At 36.0% G+C, this 19,618-nt stretch overlaps 1 protein-coding gene across 1 annotated transcript; it reads left to right on the top strand.

The window, feature by feature from the left end:
• The first annotated feature begins 616 nt into the window (after nucleotides 1-616).
• LOC131160963 (FAS1 domain-containing protein SELMODRAFT_448915) lies at nucleotides 617-1,582 on the top strand. Its single transcript, XM_058116830.1, has one exon. The coding sequence runs from the start codon at nucleotides 617-619 to the stop codon at nucleotides 1,373-1,375; it is 759 nt and encodes a 252-aa protein (XP_057972813.1). The 3' UTR covers nucleotides 1,376-1,582.
• Nucleotides 1,583-19,618: the final 18,036 nt, after the last annotated feature.

A 19,618-nucleotide genomic window follows, 5' to 3' on the forward strand; every position in this document is an offset into this window, starting at 1 on the left:
TGGATTTGGACAAAATTTAATATAATTTTATATTATATTTTTAAAAAAATCCATACAAATTCAAATCTGTTTTCAAATTTGGTTACACCCATCGGTTACCAGGGGCTACTTATGTTGCTAGTAGAACTCTGAAAAGATATATTGCCTCATATGCAAATTTATGTTATATAAGATTAACAAATAATTATATAATTTAATATTAACAAAACCTACCATGCATTTTGATTTCTTCCTAGTCATCTTCCACATTTTATGCACTATGGGGGCAGGGCATACTTGTTCTGCCCCAATTTTGAATCAAATGAGGAGAGAAAATTGGTCATTGAGATAGGAAGGTAACAGAAAAGTATACTTGGGCTATGTTCTTGGGGATAAAGTCTATAAAAAATTTATTTATTTTTTTAAAAAAGGGGGAAAACTATGCTTACTTCTACTTCCCCTCAGGGATTGAGAACTCCCAATCATGTAGGAAGCATGATGTTAGTTGTTGAGGCAGCACAGATGCATGTTCAAGCTAACCTCAACCTCAATTCAAAAACTCAAAAGTAGATACATTCCTCCATCATAAGATCAAGTAAGTAAATTCTGCCATTCTCTCAGTACTACCAACTCCCACATGGCAACTCACATGGTCAACCACTTGGTTCTTCTCCTTGCACTGATATTGCCAGCCGCTCCCACCAAGAGTATCCCTTCGAGAAGTCAGGACCTTCTTGTTGCCATTGAAGAGATGCAGAGAGCCAACTACTTCACCTTTGTCACTCTGATCAACATGTCCCCAGCCGACCTCTTTCGTGCCAGGAACATCACTTTTCTGATGCCCAACGATCGGTTGCTGTCGAATGGCATACTCTCAGGAACTGCTATCTCCGACTTCTTGCTCTTGCATTCCATCCCATCCCCTTTGCTCTTTGACTATCTTGAGCACATCCCAAGTGGTTCAATCATCCCAACCTCAAAGCCAGAGTTCGTGCTCAAGATCAAAAACCATGGAAGAAGAAGCTTCTTTCTCAACAATGCAAGGATCATTAGCCCAAACATCTGTATCGCAGGATCTTCAATCCGATGTCATGGCATTGATGGGTTGTTGTCTGCAGATAAGTTGACGTCAGAGCATAATTCTACAGTTCCTACACCAAAGTGTCCTAGTAGTAGTCCACCTCCTATTGTTGCAGCAACACCTCCTGCCCTCGTGGGGCACTCGCCGCCATCATTACCGCCACCTCCGCCCATCGCTCTTAGTCTTACCCCTTTGGTTGCCCCACCACCAGCACGTACGAACGTCCATTCAGAAAAGTCAGCTTCTTCTCCATGGCCATCTTACAGAGGATTATTGCCCCTAGTGATGCTCTTTGTTTTGGGGTTGTCAGTCTAGTGTTGAGGGGGAATTTGATAGATGGCCTGAATGGTACTACTTACATAAAACACAAGGCATGCAATATTGCTACATCACCCAAAATACAAGGCTCCCATGCTGCACTGGGAATTTAGTGGACATGGTGTAGACAGGCTTGCTTACATAATAGTACTATATATATATATATATATAGATGTTGACAATTGTACATGAGTTAATGAGCCATGCATCTTTTGTCTTGTGGTAAGATTCTTATGTAAGTGTGGAATAGCACTGTGTGCACAGGCAACAAGAGTCGAACCCAATAAGACACTACACATTAATCATCCAAAACTAGGAAAGAAAAGTTGTAGCATACCCCATATTCATATGTAAACAAATAAATAAATATATAAACATACACAACTTGGTAAGAGTGTTTGGGTAAGCTTTAAAATAGATAAACGTCACAATGTTTAGAAACAAAAGCATATCTACTTTTTCCTAATAAATTCTTTCTTCGTTTTCTTTGGACAATATATATATATAAAATATTTGTGAACCCAAAATATTTGGTTTTTTCAAAGAAAAAAAAATGTTCCCGTTTTTTTTTTTCCTTTTGATGGTGTAAGGAGAGACTAAACCCAGAGAGAGAGAGAGAGAGAACAGGCTTATTTTCTAGTTAGGATTATTTAAAGATGATTGGTTATTATTTAGTAACTGAAAGATAAGCAATTAAATGTTTAATTAGATGAATTGTGTGCTATATTATTACTTTTGCTTATTATTTTAACAAATTAGTAATGCAATTTCTGATTTGTTTTATTATGTAGATGATAATTATATCACATAGTGTTAGCTGTTGACACCAGATTCTGGTTTGGGGTGCGTCAGATTGGATGGAAATGTTATGCATGAGGATTCCCAATCAAGAAAGTTAAATTAGGGGCGAATAAGACTTTAGAAAATACGAAAATTGAAAACAAGAGTTCGAGAGTATGTGTGTCCTAATTGGGAAATAAAGAAGGAATAGATGTAGAAATGAAAATTGAGAAAATGTTGCAGAGCAAAAAACGCTTCAAGACACGTTGCAATGTCGTTTTCCTTAAAACGTTATTTGCTCCCACCAGATCAATGTGTATTGAGTTAGCAAATATGTTTTTGGGATACAATGAAACTTATAATATAATCTGATATCAGCTTTCGTTATACACAAATAAAAAACTGATCACAAATACCCTTAGAAGAATCTGAACAAATTTGTGGAATTCTATTTCTACAGATTACAGAACCTAAGATTGAAAAAGATATAATGTGAAATCTTTTTGAGAGAAAGAGAATGAGAGAATGATTGAATATTTTTATTATTCTTGGATTTAATTTTGCCTTTAAATAGATAGAATTATGCCTTTCTCGAAAGGTTACATCTGTTCAAATCTATTTCATTAACTGTCATTTGCAAAGTAGATTTCTGAAATTGACTAGGCATCGACCTGGTCGCGTCTTGGTCGACATAGTCTGAAATAGATAGAATTATGCCTTTCTCAAAAGGTTACATTTGTTCAAATCTATTTCATTAACTGCCATTTGCAAAGTAGATTTCTGAAATTGACTAGGCATCGACCTGGTTGCATCTTGGTCGACAAAGTCTGAAATATATTCAATCTTTCTTTGTGTTCAGTAGGCCTGGTGCACCAACTAAATGCGCCACTAGCGCTCTACAACCCACGCTACGTGCGCACGTGTGTGAGTGTGCAGACGGTGCGAATGACCGTCCTAGGGTACACTAAAGTACACACTAGCACTATCTTTTAACCAATTTTAACAGATTATTTCACCTTATTATTTATTAATGACTTTTAATTTTCCACTCTTTTCAATGTGGGACAAGTCCTCATAACAATAAATGCTCCTCATGAAAGTTTTAGAGAATTTGTAAATGGAAACTTTGAAAAACCCATAAAATCGATTATTTTAGAAAATATTTCAACAATGGAAAGAAAAGAAGACCCCTTTTCAAGCAAGAGTATGTCCGAGCTTTTTTGCTCTATCGTTTAGAGTAAGTATGACGTTTATTTTAAAATTAAAATTTTAGACGGAAGTCAGGGATGAGTATCCAATTTGAGAATAAAACTTTAATTTTTAATAAAATATTTAAATTATTTTATTGTGCCAACAAACTATTTTGATGTGTTTTATTTCACAAAATGACGCATCATCGACATGTATCTGTTTTTTATGTAGAAAAAAAGATAAAAGGCACTAATCCTTTTCAAGTTTAGTAGAAAGAAAGAGACTTTTCCTGATATTTCAAAATTTTCAAAATCCTCTCTTAAGATTTTAAAATTTTCAGAGTTTGTCAAAAAAGATATGAAACTCTAATATATTTGACAAAAAAAGACATTTTTGAAGGAGTATAAGTGTCGCAAAAATCAAATGTGATAATGCCCAAACTCAAGAGAGGTCTGCATCTTTTTGCAAGCCTCAAGAGAGCTTCAATATTTTTGACCCAAAAAAAATATTTTATATACCTAGCAATTAACAAAATTAACATGACTGGGAGAAGAAATATAAGATCTTTTAAATGCTCAATCACCCAGTCAAATCTTTTTTCCTTTCTTTGCCAAAAAAAACCACCTACATAAACTTATCTTTGAGTATGATGTGTTTCCTCCTGCTAGTCTACAGAGGATATCTTAGAAAATGGAAACTCTGAAAGGAATCCAGCTGCTAATTTTATTTTTATATATAGAAAATATGATCATTGCATTATGTATGATTCAAGATATAAGGATAAGCTTGGTTTGCAAACTAGACGAGATTAAGGATTCTTAGTTTATATTTGACTCAACTCATAAATAGAGTGAGGTTGAGGAAGAAGAGAACACATTTGGTAAGAGAATTTTTAAATTTTTCTATGCAAATATATCTATATACATTTAGATGTTTGAAATTTATGAAGTTGAAATTCCTATCTCCTCAGGGTTTTTAATTCTTCTCGTGGGAGTACGATGATGGCTTTCCAACTTGCCTATCAAAGAATTTTAAGAATGTTAGAGAGCTCGCCTTCATCATCATCGACACGCTCTGAATAATAATGTTGAAGTGCCAAGAGTTAACATGTTAAAATTAAATTTTGGTGACAAATTGACAACCCAAGTAGTAGGAGTCATTATGAAGATATGAAAACTGTTTTACACATCCAGACAGGCCCTAAATTTAAAATAATAATAATTAGCAAGTTTCCAAGTGTAATAGTTCTGTTACCGCTAAATTAATAAAAAAGCTAGAAACCGAAGCAGCATTTATGTATTTATTAGGAAATTTTAAAATGAACATCAAAACTGTTTCACACATATAAACAGGCCCATAATTAGGAAAGAAGTTAATTAGAAAGTTTCCAAATGTAAGAGTTCTGTTATTGCTAAAGTAATAAACAATCTAAAGCCCAATCAACATACTCAATTAGGGTATTTCACCACTTCTATTCAGTTATTATAAACTAAGAATATAGGCAGATGCAGCATTCATTCCCTAAAGAGGGCAGAGGGCATTGAACTTGGAGGGAGATTCTTTTACTCTACCAACTTCTGGTTTTGAACTTCAAGAACACACTCTTTGACAGACTCGAATACATCTTCGATGGGTAGCTCAGCATCAATCTAATCCAACAAAAACAAGGGTAAATAATCATATGGTAGTTGTAAATTATCCCTTGGGTGCATGATTCAGTCAATAAGAGTTATAAAATCTAATCGTATTGACAACGAAATATTGCTATTTCACAATAATATTGATTATTAATCAAGGAGAAGTTTGTTAAATAGGGAATGACTTGGGTCCAGTCAGTGGCCTTCAATTCTTCACATTCAATAGAAAAAAAATGCCCTTTTGGACTGAAAAAGAATCTAACTTACATGTGGGGTTCCTTTACTTAGCGTAAGGTATTCCTTTTTAAAATTAGTGACAGCAAAATATCACCCAAAAAAAACCAACACAAAATTTTGCACATACGATTTACCTTCTGAACCTTTTCCTTTGCGCTGTAGTAACTGATTTCTGGCAGTGTTGATTCAAAATAAACTTTAAGCCGTTTTCTTATGGTTTCAATATTATCATCAACTCTTCCCTTCAAAAGCACAGAATAAAAGTGAGACAGAGAGACGAGAGATGCAGATTGAAATCCATGAGCATAAAACCTGCAACTAGCTAACCTGCTTTCTATTCAGTACACGCCTTGTCAACTCTTCTTCTGAACAGTTGAAGAATAATACACAATCTGGGTCAGTTTTCATCTGTGAGATGATTTAGAATAGTAAGCACATAACACTGATAGGAAAAAAAAAAAGGTCGGCCTAGTGCATGAAGCTCCCGGGTATGCAGGATCAAGGGACAGAAAAAGAACCCTGAAGAGTTCTCAGCACTACAAACTGCAACCAAAAATCAATTGTCAATTTTAAAAAGCAAATCACAGCCTCACAGTGTTCTCGAATGCAATGCGATTTTCTTCATTCCGTGGAAATCCATCAATAAGAAATTTCTTGTTTTTGCTCCTCTGCATTGCCTGCTCCAGAAGCTTAACAGTTACCTCAGCAGGAACAATCTTCCCTTCCTTCTTGAAGTCCAGGATCATGGTTCTGAAACACAAGATTCAATGATGAAAGAAAATTTTGTGGAAAATTAGAATACAAGTTGCAGTGACAGCAACAGCAGTAGCAATAACAAGGACAACCACCACGACAACAGTGACAATTACCTTTCAGATATAAAAAGGGAAGAAATGAGTAAAATTTTTACTCCAAAATTGTACATAAACAGGAAACTAGTAAATTCTGCGTACCCGTTTTCAGATCCAGACTCTATTTCAGCTTGAAGAAGATCCCCAGCACTAAGATGAGTAAACCCAAAGTGCCTGACCAGCAGGTGGCATTGGGTTCCCTTTCCACTGCCCGGACCACCTATCAAAATATTATCAGGATCATATAATTGGTGCATCTGCATAAATGGGAAGACTCCTAGAAAGTGGACAAAGAGAAACAACAGAATCGGGCGCAAAATGTTGGAACCAGAAGTAAGACGAAGACTACCAAAGCCTCTCGCAATAAAATGAGGTTCAAGTTTGGTTTTTCTTTAATGCTAAAGAGATAATCAAAAGCCGCACCAAAACCAGTTTCATCAGCTGAGCTATACGGATGAACAAAAGTAACAATCACATAGCTCCTCCTCCCACATTTGAAAACTTCCAGAGGCCAGGGCTTTCTGGCAAACAATGCGCTAAAATCAATATAAAATTTATTTTCCCCTACTAAAGAGTGTGTAGGTTGAGTAGAGTAGTTCAAAATATTTTATAAATCAAGTTCTAGAGGATAATAGGCTTATTCTTCAACAAGGCTACGTTGTGCAGTCACTTGTGCATGCCTGAAAATAGAAAAAAAAAAAAATCCATGGCTGTTATGGCTGCTTCCTGCTGCATAACCTCCAATACTCTCACTTCCTAATATACCCATTTCTGTTAGGCATGCAAAATACAGCTTTATACTTGCCATGACGTTGACGAAATAATTTTAAAGGATTATCTTTCTGACATATTTCTCCTAGTATATAATTGCATATCATGTCCTCTCTCAAGAGATCCTCTCTGTATTTTGGATAGGTAGAAAGCTCCATACAAGCACAAACCACAGCTCCACCACAGTCAAAGAGATCAAAGGGCCGACCCATGGCCTTGTGCCCCATCTGCCTCAACTTCTCCATCTTTTTTATTTCTATTATTCTTCACCAAATATTCCGCAGATTTGGAAGACATTAGTGCAATACGAGAGAGAGAGAGAGAGAGAGAGAGAGAGAGAGAGAATACATGCTCCTGCCTCTGGACTTATGTTGTTCGAAAATTACCAAACTGATCCCGAACTGCAAACTGACCAAAATTTGGAGAACCGACATTCTGTTTGTTGCATCTTTTCAATTACTGACTTTGACTTATATTTCAGTAAACTAACAAGCCTACAAATTTTGGTCTACAAATTCTTTTTTGAAAAACTTAGACAAAAATGTTTAGGCCATCACAAAAAAGAGGTCAGATCCATAACCACTTAAACTGTTATTAAAATTTTATACTACGAAGGTTTAATTATGAGCCACCAAAGCCCAAACAACACATAAAAGCATTAAGATGTACATATTATGATATATATGACTAAACATAATTTGGATATCTCAATTTTTCAGTAAGATATGTGCTTTATAATACACAGATAAACATAGTTTGGATATTTTTATTTTTCAGTTCAGTATTCCACTAAACCCCTCACAGAAATCTTAATTGAGCTCCTTCCCTGTTTTACAATAAATATAATTCGACATTTTATCATTAATATATTGAATAAAATTAATGAAGCATAAATTGCAAAATTGATTTTAAAAAAATTGATTATTTTTAGTCTCAGCGTCTCAGTTGAGTCTTTTCGAAATGAAAACCTCCAATTTTCAATTTTCTCACACCCCACCCATCGCTGCTGCAACTTTCTAATGGGTCACTGCACAGTGCCCCACCCAACCTCCTGTTTCCTCCTATTTTCACTTTTTTTTTTCTTCTTTCTCCTTCCCACCCACAATTAAAAATTAAATACCCGCATCGAGCCAAACACATTAGCGCACAATCCTATACAAGAATTTATTCAAATCAGCCACTAGCCGCCATCATTCTAATTGGAAAAACCAATAATGACCAGATCTTTCTGGCCTGCGCAAATAACCTCAATTCTTAGCCCAATATAAATCACAAACGATGAAATTGTTATCAATCTTGAAAGCTACGTGTGCTAGCTATTGATTTGAACACCAGTGGCTGCCCAACCTGCTGCCGGTTTCATCATTGGCATCAGTTACTTAGCATAAAGACTAATCATCGAATACCTCTAGGGAAGCTAATTGTAGATGTCTTAACAACTAAAATGCTTATCAAAAAAAGAACTGAAAGGGAAAATTATGTCTATGTTTCTGCTACGTAAGAGATGTTGGATCCATCAAGACTGTGCTCCGGCTATACTGTCATTAATAACACCAACACCACCACAACAACATCACATCATCATCATCAAACTACATCCAAAAAATAGCTTGCACACAAAAATTTGATTTACTCATGACCTATGTATTGCACCTGAAGAAAAACACAAAATAGGATTGCCTATAAACATTTATTTAAGCTGCAAAAACAAGAACCTCTTGAGGGCTTCTGCTAATAAAGAAGACAGACAACATTAGATCAGATTTTAAATGCAACTGGAATTCCAGAAGCACAGATTTTTTTCCTTTAACCTTTAAAGGATACTAATAATCAGCACTGTGGTGAAGCTAAATTCACTTGGAAAGACACGTGGAAGTCAATAATTCTGAAAATGTGGCCAATATTTGTTTACACTTTACACAGCCACTTAGGAAGCAATTTTGACGGGTAATATTTTGAAAATAAGAGGCATGATCCTGGTGATTTAATGGTTTATGAGCGACAAGGAAAGCAATAATAATCTCCTTTAGCATTGTCGGATGGCATGGTAGTTGTGGAGTAACTTGAATTTCCAGCACTTCCCTGTCCACTTTTAAGGAAAAGGTGAATTTTTAGGGATGTGTGGAGGAAGGCTTGGGCTTTCCATGGAAGATAAGAGGGTTGCCCCACTTGGGACGATGTGGGCTTTTGGAGAGAGAGAAATTAGAGGACATTGGAATGCACAGAGGAAAGCACCTCAAGGCTAAAGAAGAAGTTTCTGTTTCTGCTAAGGAGCATCTCAAGGCCAAAGAGTGAACTTGAGTTCCAGGCTTCTTTGTGGCATTCTCTTTTCTATTCCTTTATGCAGTTTCTGTAAGAATTTTTTTGGGTTTGTGCCTATTAGTCTTTTTGCTCATAGATTTTTTTGCTTTTGATAGTCCCCTGCACTTGGTGGGGACCCTGTGTTACCTTTTCGTGAACCTTTGTGCCCATTTTAAGTTGTGTCAAGTATTACAAAAAAATAACAATAATATTTACAAGGGTTAAACCATTATAATAACAACGCAGAGAGAAACTTATGCAAAAGATGTAAAGCTGTATCATCTTATAAACCATCACAAACAATGCCAATGATCACTAAACTGATGGATCTTTGCAGAACTATTTTCAAGTTATTATGTGTGCTGAATCAAATGTGACAAATGGTTCACCTAAAACAAAAATAATTGAGACCTCATTTGAAAAGTTTCCACTTGCAACCTGTCAGTCAAAGATGCATGTGTACAAATTATCAAGGAAAAGCAGGTAGGATGATATTTCAATTATCTGAAACAATACACATAATATAAGCATGTTCTTGATTTAAAATAGATGAATGCACATGATGGTTCAAGAATACAAGAGCAAGAAGCCAATAGATGGTTCACAAACTTTCTTAGCAGGCATTTGGTTTGCAGCATCAAAAATATTCCCATGGAATGACATTCCTGGAATCTCATTGCAGGGAATGGGACGCCTATTCGAAAATCATAGATTCCCAGGAACATAAATTTCCAGGTTAGTGTTTGGTTCAACTTGAAAATGATAGCAAGCATTTAAAGAAGATGACCTTGACATGTGTATAAACTAAATATGAAAAATATTTATTTCCACAAAAAATAAATATATCTCTAGTTATATTACATAAAATCCACTCAATAGTTTGTATAAGTTTAAAAGTTTGAACTCAAAGTCCCAGTCCAAGAAAAATTATCAGCTAAGTGTCACGGACCCTCAAAATGGGACTCAAGTAAGGGCTGTGTGGCACTCGTTGAGAGCTCTTCCTCGACAAGTCAGTCAAATCTCACACGTTCAAGCTTGCAAGCATGAATACCAGGTGAGTCTCAATACTCAAAAAAAACAAGGAACCATAAAATATCACACAAGGAATATACTTATACACAGAATAAGACCATAACAATCAGGGACATCACAATCCAAGGCAACAAAACACCACAATGAAAAGGACTACTTGTATTATTCAACTCCAAGAGAATAACCATACAAACGATAACACAGATAATCATATATTCATTCTAAATCCCTGGAGAATACAATTATAGAGCAGTATCTCTCTCCCCCTTTTTCCCATTACATAGTCATTCCCTAACACTAAACTATATATTTTATTGAACATGATTGCCATGCGTCCATTTAGTGCAGTTAGGCCAATAAGCACAACTTTAGTTCAGCAAAGAGCAGTGTACTGCAGTATCTAGTTGGCATAGTAGACTTGTAGCAAATGAGCTTAATGTAATTTTTTATTTTTGTACACCTACAAGGTGATTGATTTCTTGTGCTACAGTTTGGCATCCCATTGATGCCCTTTTTAATAAATACATGTTTTACTGATTAAAAAAAAAAATGATGGATACCTTACATGCGAACTTACTTCTTAATTAAACTTGCAACACCCAGTGTACAAGGCTCCCATGCCATATTGGGGGTTGGGGAAGGGCATGATATATGCAATCAAACCTCCAGAAATATTTAATATAAATTGAGAAGGAAAAAATATGCATAAAGCATGTTGCCATTCCAATCTTTCCATCCCAATCATTTACAGTTTTCTCTAAATTACTCGATATTTTCTGTTGTGCCAGCTGCCAGTAGCCTACTTCTGCTAGGGAGTGGCCCATTCTACTCTCTAAAGCCGAAATGGATTTCCCAAACAACACAGGTTATTAGCTGTTTGGACTTTGGAGACTTAAAATGGTGATATCAAATAATAACACCCACATCTAACCAGCCAAGCTACATTGGGGCAACTCCCAAGTGCATATTTGCAATCAACTTTTAAATTTCTCAGGGTTCTCAAAGCTCTAGAGTTCCAGGGTCTGGTATTTTTCTAAGAGCTAGGTGCTCAAATACAACCAAGGCAGTTGCCAAGGCAATTAGGAATCTAGCTTCATCCGACCAATTGCTTCCCACTGTTTTTTGGTGTAGGGAAATTATCACGAAATTCCCAAAAAAATACTTGTGAGAAACAAAATAGAGAAAAAACACACGCCAAAGAAAAAAAAAATAACCACACGCACAAGACAGTATTTACATGGTTCGACAATTTGCCTAAGTCCATAGAGTTGTAGAGATTTCACTATTATCAAGGATTTCACTGTTCTATGCTTAATTTGAAATGCCTACCCAACAGTGTGCTCACTGGTTTAGCTTCATTCATGTTGAACCTGCTGAGAATTTTCTTCACATACTCTGACTGTGAAAGCTTCAATGTACCATTAGTCTTTTCTCTAATGATTCTCATATCAAGGATTCGCTTTGCAACTCCCAAATCCTTCATTGCAAACTGTTTTGACAATTACTACTTTCGATTATTAATCTCCTCAATGCTAGACCCTACAATGAGCATATCATCTACATACAACAATAAAATGATGTAAGAATTGTCAAAGAACTTAACATAGGAACAGTGATCAGCTTCACACCTTTTGAACCCAAATCTATGTATAAAACTGTCAAACTTCTTGTACCATTGTCTTGAAGCTTGTTTTAAGTCATACAAGTTCTTTCTCAGTTTGCAAACTAGATTCTCTTGTCCCTGAACAATGAACCCTTCTAACTGAATTATGTAAATGTCTTCCTCCAAGTCACCATAAAGGAATGCCGTCTTTACATCTAACTACTCAAGATGTAGGTTTTCTGTAGCCGCCATTCCCAGTACCAATCTAATTGTTGACATCTTCATAACTGGAGAAAATATTTCTAAGTAGTCAATGTCATTCTTCTGCTGGAAACCTTTGACAACTAATCTGGCCTTATAACGTTTGCTACCATCATACTCATTCTTTATTCTGTATACCCACTTGTTGTGCAAAACCTTCTTTTCTACTGGCAATTCAGTCAGTTCCCATGTCTGATTCCTTAACAAGAAATCCATCTCATCTTTTATGACTAACTACCACTTGCTTGAATTTTCATCTTACAAGGTAGACCTGGCAAAGCGGATCAGGTCGGTTTATCCGTGAAGGATAAGGCGGATTATCAGGTGAAAAAATCATAATCCATATTTGATTCGTTTAAGTGGCGGATTAGGCAGTTTCGGGTTGGATAATTCATTGCAGATGGGCGAATAATCCGCCATTCTCAAATATAATTTTATTAATAATTTATTTTTTATCATAATAATTTAAATTGTATACGATAACTTACGATTAGTTTGTATATTAACTTTTTTAGTAACTATATCAATCATTCAATCATTTATATTAATTAACAACTCCTGATTCATGTAAGTAAAATTGTACAATAAAACATAATAAATTAATCCCAATCCAACTCAAAATAGAAACTCAAACCATGTGACTCGTGTGAGTCTAAAATCTAAACATTATAATTGTTCTTAAAGCATGTGAGTTTCTTTAAATACAACTATTTTCAAATCGTGTGAATCTCTCAAAATAAAACTATCAACAAACTAAAAAAATCTCAATCCATCCTTCAAATAACTTCAAAATCATTTGAATGCCTTATATTAATTGAAATGCTTTCATTTGTGACATCAAAGCTTTCATCTTCTTCTCCTCGTGTGCCTATCATGAAAGAATTCAAAATATAATTTAAGTTATGAATCAAATAACATAAATTGAACTTATTAATTAGCATCTCAAAAGTTGCAAGTTATCAAACTGGAAAAAAAAATTACAAATAATTTATTCAACACTACAAGTTAAAACAAAAAATAAACAATAATTTATTGACAACATAATTTTCAAAGATAAATAGAAGCACTAGCTACGCAACCTGTGCTAGAGTAGTAACGCAGTCTGCGCTAGGGTAGTAATATTCAAATAAAGTCAAACAGAGCAAGATGATACACTAGATGAGGTACAATATGCTCTTTTAGCTTGAGCAATATCTTCAGCAAGTTCTTCCTTATCTACATAATCTTCAACTGCATTCAAAATTCAAAAGATAAATAAATAAATAAATATTGCATAATACATAGTAATTATAATAACATAGAAATATAATTAAATAAGCATACCTCCTCGACTATACAGCCAATCACGAGTTAAAATAATAGTTTCAGCATTATCAGGCGTAAGAGAACTACGTGACATATTTATCACTTTTCCTCCAATACTAAATGTTGATTCCGATGCAACAGTTGATATTGGAATTGATAAGATATCTCTTGCCATTCGAGAAAGGATCGGATACCTATATTCATGACTTCTCCAAAAGTCCAAAATATCCAATTCTTTATCACAATCTACCATCCGCTCTCTAAAAAACATTTCTAATTCTGACATTGGAGCTTCTTCATCTTCCTTAGCAAAAGCTTTAAAACCCTAAAAACAAGTATATAACAATAGAAATATAAAAATTTTATAGATGTATAATAAAAGTAAAATAAAATTTGTACTTAAAAAAATATCTTACTTTTAGTATCACATCAACTGATGTTGCAATAGTTGTCATATGACCACGATCATGACTAGTAGTTGCTTCAAAGGAAGGCATTTTCTTAGAAGTCGAAGGGGAGTGGTGCTTCACATACTCATCGAAAAGAGAATGCATCTCACGCTGTATGTCGTTTACTCGATCTTTCCAAGACATTGGTTGCACTTCTTTTAAACAAAAAGATACAAATTGTATCTTGAAACGAGGATCCAGAATAATAGCCATTGCCAAAATTTTACTATAATCTGACCAGCATTTGTCAAATTTCCCTTGCATTTGACTAGCCACATTCCTTAAAAAGACATCATCACCCAATGCTGTATTAAGTAAAGTTACTTGTACCTTCCATACTCCTTGAAAGTACAAATTTGCAGTTGGATAAGATGTCCCAGAAAAAAGATTTGTCAAGTCATAAAAAACCTTCAAAAAACTAGCAATTTTCTCAATTTCCTTCCATTCATCATCATTTGGGCAAAACTTGAAATTCTCCTCACTAAACTTGAATTGGCAAATAACATCTCTATAGTACAAAGCACTTTCAAGCATCATATAAGTAGAATTCCACCTAGTAGGGCAATTTTGGCGAAATCCTCTCACACGTGGCACTCTCACCTTTTCACAACATTCATGAAATCTAAACTTTCGATGTTGTGAATGCTTCACATATTTGACATAATCTCGTATTTTGTCCACAACCAAATGAGAAAATTTTAGGCCATCTTGGACAATGAGATTTAACATGTGAGTGCAACAACGAACATGAAAAAATTTTCCTTCCCTTACCAAAGCATTTTTCAAGTTCAGATTAGACTTCAAAAACTCTACAAAACAGTCATTGGATGTAGCATTGTCCAATGTTATCGAAAATAGCTTCTTATCTATACCCCAATTCACCAATAAGTCCATGACTTTGTTACTAAGTGCTAGACCAGTGTGTGGAGGAGGCATGCTTGAAAAACTCAATACTTTCTTCTGAAGCTTCCAATTTTTATCCACAAAATGTGCAGTTAAACATAAATAGCCATCAGTATTTAACGAAGTCCATAAGTCCGAAGTAAGAGAAATTCTACTAGAATTATTCAATAAAAGTTCACGAATGTGCTCTTTTTCCTTGAAAAAAACCCTCATAACATCAGCTTTTGCAGTATTTCTTGTCACAAATTTTGTCTCTGGATTTAATTCTAAAGCCTATTCATGAATTCCTTCACACTCAACAAAAGAAAAGGACAAATTGTGTCTCACAATTGCCATTGTCAACTTCCTACGTTGTACAGCTTGATCAAGTTTTCGTGTATGCAAAGACAGCTTTCTATCACCTTGACTCCTTAGCATTTGTTTCAGATCATTATTTTTCTTTCCCATGCATTTTTTTATATGACAATGTAAGTTTGATGTCCTAGAATTCTTACTATGGTAGAGATATTTCTTAGGACAATACTTACATTGGGCATATTGTTTATCTCCACTCTCAATCAACTCAAAATTTGTCCAAATACTAGATGTTTTTTTCCTAACTCTTTTTACCTGTGGAATTGTTTCTTTTGTAGGTTCTGTGTTTGATGAATCTGGCAACTGAACTTCTTCTTCACCCATTTCATCATTTTGATCAATTGAATTTGCTATTGACTGAGACATTTTTTTCTCAAATCCTTGTAATGCACTGCAAAAAATTATGAAATGGGATTAAATGTTTTCATTGCCCAGCGAAGGATTAAATTCATCTTGAAATAGAAACAATGCTACTATGCAGGCCTACAACAATAGCAATGCAGAGATGTCAATGTATTTAAAATGACAAAGGCCTACAGCAATAGCAATGCAAAGATGTCAAAGTATTTAACATGACAAATAATGTAGTTGCCAGAAGTATTGGCTTAGAGCTAAAAATTCATATTTTCACTAGCCTCTACTAACTTGAACATTAGTTTGTTTTGCCAAATTTCAAATATTTACTGCCTTGTTAATTGTTTGAAAAAAGATTTTGAACTAAGGACTTTAGTATCATCAAGCACTGCACTCAACCTATTAGCTAAGACTTTAGTAATAATCTTATACACACTAGAGACAAGACTAATAGGACCAATAGGTCTAAAATCCTCCACTTTAATAGAATTAATTTTCTTCGGTACCAAGGCTATAAAGGAGGAATTAATGCTTTTACTAAGGACTCCATTATCAAAGAACTTACTAAAAACTTTCACTAGGTCCCCCCAACACTCTTAAAATAGAGCAATGTTAAAACCATTCGGGCTTGGAGCCTTATCCCTTTCCATCCCAAAAACCACCCCCCTAACTTCCACCTCATGAAAAGGTCACTCTAACCAACACATTTGATCAGCAGATATAGGGTTCCAATCAATAATCCCTTTATTATCAGCCTACAGTGATCCTCCTCTGAATACAAGTTCTAGAAAAAATTGGTGATAATAGAAGTAATATGACATTGATTATTAGACACTATCCCATCCCCCATATCTAACTCCCTAATCAAATTCTTACTTCTTGTCCTATTAGCTAGTCTATGAAAGAAAGAAGAGTTGCAAACTTGCAATCACCATCCTCAGCCCATTTGAATTTGGACTTTGGTCTCCAACTCCTCATTTACTTAAATATCACCTCTACTAGCTCATTTTTCAGGGAAACTCTCTTAATCTCCTCACTATATATATATATCAGTGTTGTCGAATGTCCTCAGCATGTGAAGACACAAACACAAATACAATGGTGAAAGGCATAAAGAGTGGAGCTCGGAGTCGGGACTACCTTCTGAGTTATGAAGCCCCCTCGGATAGAGGAGATGAAGAACACCCGCCGGTTCTGAATAAAGGTCTTGTTGGTTCGAAGCGTTGAAGAAGAACTCACGAAGCTCCTGCTGGTTCGAAGGATCGAAGAGACTCGCGAGTCGCGAAGGGTCGGAGACTTGGAGGGCCAAGGGCTTCGAAGGGTCAAAGAAGAAGGTCTCTCACTCTCGTCTCTCGTGCGACCGCCAACTAGTTCTCCACTTCTCCTTCTCTGAGTCTCTGTTGGCTGAGGACTTGAGGCTCAAAATCTCAATTCTCAAGTCTCTGTGACTAGGGCTCTTTTCGAATGGGAATGGCTGAATGAGGTTGGCCTGGGGGCTAGGAGCCTGGGACTCTAGGAGTGGGAGGGGCCAAGACACGAGAGGGGCGTGTCGCGTGCTGGCTATGTGGGCACTTGGGCCTTTGAGCTTTGGGCAGTGTCGCAGTGGGCTAGGCCGACTAGCTTAGTATACTATAGGCTATAGCGGGCGGTGGGCTTTTATGGGTTAATACTTAATAATGTAAGCGGGTTGGCGGATATCCACCGGATAAACCCGACCCAACCCGCTAAGGGGGCTGATATGAAAATGAAAACTCATATTCGACTTATTTAGTAAACAGATGATTATGAGTAGGTTAAAACGGGTCGGATACGGTTCGGATTAACGGATTTTTATCCATTTTGCCAGGTCTACTGCAAGGCTTCATCATAACACTCTGACTCACCACTATCAGTCAACAGGAGATAATTTAGAGCGGGTGAATAACACTGTGGAGATCTAATGGTCCTAGAAGATCTACAGACTTCAGCTACAGGTATACTCTGATCTACCTATGATTCTACATTCTCCTTACCCTCTTCATCCCTTTTCTGGACAGTACTTTCAGTTAATTCATCTAAGTTGACAAACTCAGATTTCTTCTTATCTATCTCTATGACATCTTACACTACAATTGACATGTCCTTGTACATAACCTGTTCATTAAATATCACATTTCTACTTCTGAAGATTTTTCTGTTTTGTTCATCCCAAAACCGATAGCCAAATTTCTCATCACCATAGCCAATGAAAAAACATATTTTAAACTTTACTTCAAGTTTACTACAAGCATCAGAATCAATATGAACATAAGAAACACAACCAAAAACTTTTAAATGGGAAAACTTTACTTATTTATTGCTCCAAATCTCTTCAAGAAGTCTGAACTTCATGGGAACTAAAGGTCCTCGGTTTATCAGGTAAGCTGCAGTATTAACAACATCAGCCCAGAAAGTTTTTGGTAGTCCAGCATGCAACCTTATACTCCTAGCACGCTCATTGAGAGTTTTGTTCATGCGCTCAGCCACACCATATTGCTATGGTGTCCCAGGAATGGTCTTCTCCATCCTGATTGCATGGGCAGCACAATACTCACTGAACCCTCCATCTACGTACTCTCCTCTATTGTCTAACCTCAAACATTTTACTTTTAAGTCTGTTTCTGTCTCAACCATAGCCTTCCACCTCAAATACATCAGATTTATTTTTTTAGAAAATAAACTCATACCTTTCTTCTTAAGTCATCAATGAAAGTGTTGTAATACCTTGAACCTCTAAGGGATGCAACCGGAGAAGGCCCCCACAAATCAATGTGTACTAACTCCAATTTTTCAGCCTTCAGTGTCCTACTAGTTTTCAAGAAGCTCACCTTTTTCTACTTTCCTAAGATGCAACTTTCACACATGTCAAAATCAACGGACTTCAATTCTGGTAGTTTCCCCTTTGACAACAGCATCTTCATCCCTTTCTCACTCATGTGACTAAGTCTACAGTGCCATAAGCTTGTATCAGTACTTGCTTCAACAACTGCAATTGTGTCTCATGGACTTGAGGTCATATATAGAGTATCAGTCTTCTTTCCATGAGCCAATACTCTGGCTCCCTTTGTAACCTTCCAAGTACCACCAAAAAACAACATTGCATGCCCTTCATCATCAAATTGTCCAACAGAAATTAGATTCCTCCTCAAGTCAGGAATATGTCAAATCTTCTCTAATAACCAAACAAACCCATTGGGCAACAATATCCGGACGTTTCCCATACCCACAACATCCAAGGCTATACTATTGGCCAAATACACCTTACCAAAATCACCTGCAACATAGTTCTGTATGATTTCTTGGTGTGGAGTGGTATGAAACAAAGCTCCTAAGTCCAAAACCCAATCATCAAGTGGACTGTCTACTACAAGAAGTAATGCATCATGTACCTCTTCTGTTACAGTATTAGCAGAATCATCTTCATTCTTCTTCTTAAGACTTTTGCATTGCCTCCTAAAGTGACCTTTTTTCCTACAGTTCCAGCATTGTACTTATTGGCCTAATCTAGATTTACTTACGTTTCGATTAGAATTTCTGGACTTTGATCTGCCTCGATTTGAATTTCTGTCATTACCTGTGCCTCTTGTCTCAAGGTTTAGGACAGAACCAGATCCTAAGGTTTCATCTGCATCTTTTCTGTGAATCTCCTCAGCCAGAATTAGATCTCGTATATTATTATACTTCAGTTTTTCTTTTCTTGTAGAATTGCATACTGCCATCCTCATTGCCTCCCAACTGTTTGGCAAGGAAGCCAAAACGATCAGTGCATGGATCTTATCATCAAAATCAATTTCTACAGATGACAATAGATTTGTGATAGTGTTAAACTCGTTCAGATGTTATGCTACTGATGCATTTTCTGCTATCTTTAAATTGAACAGTTTCTTCATCAAATGCACCTTGTTGTTTGCTGACGGCTTTTCATACATTTCAGATAAAGCCTTCATCAAATCTGTTGTGGTCTTCTCCTTTACAACATTGTGTGCAACAGAACTAGACAGAGTTAACCTGATAACTCCCACTACCTATCTATGAAGAAGAGTCCATTCCTCATCCTTCATAATTGCAGGTTTTTCCCCTAAAAGTGGCAGATGCCACTTCTTCCCATAAAGATAATCCTTGATTTGCATCCTCTAGAATCCAAAGTTTGTGCCATCGAACTTTTATATTCCAGACGCCTTTCCAGCTTCGTC

Source organism: Malania oleifera, chromosome 7 (genome assembly GCF_029873635.1).
Source record: "Malania oleifera isolate guangnan ecotype guangnan chromosome 7, ASM2987363v1, whole genome shotgun sequence".
Classification (NCBI taxonomy): Eukaryota; Viridiplantae; Streptophyta; class Magnoliopsida; order Santalales; family Ximeniaceae; genus Malania; species Malania oleifera.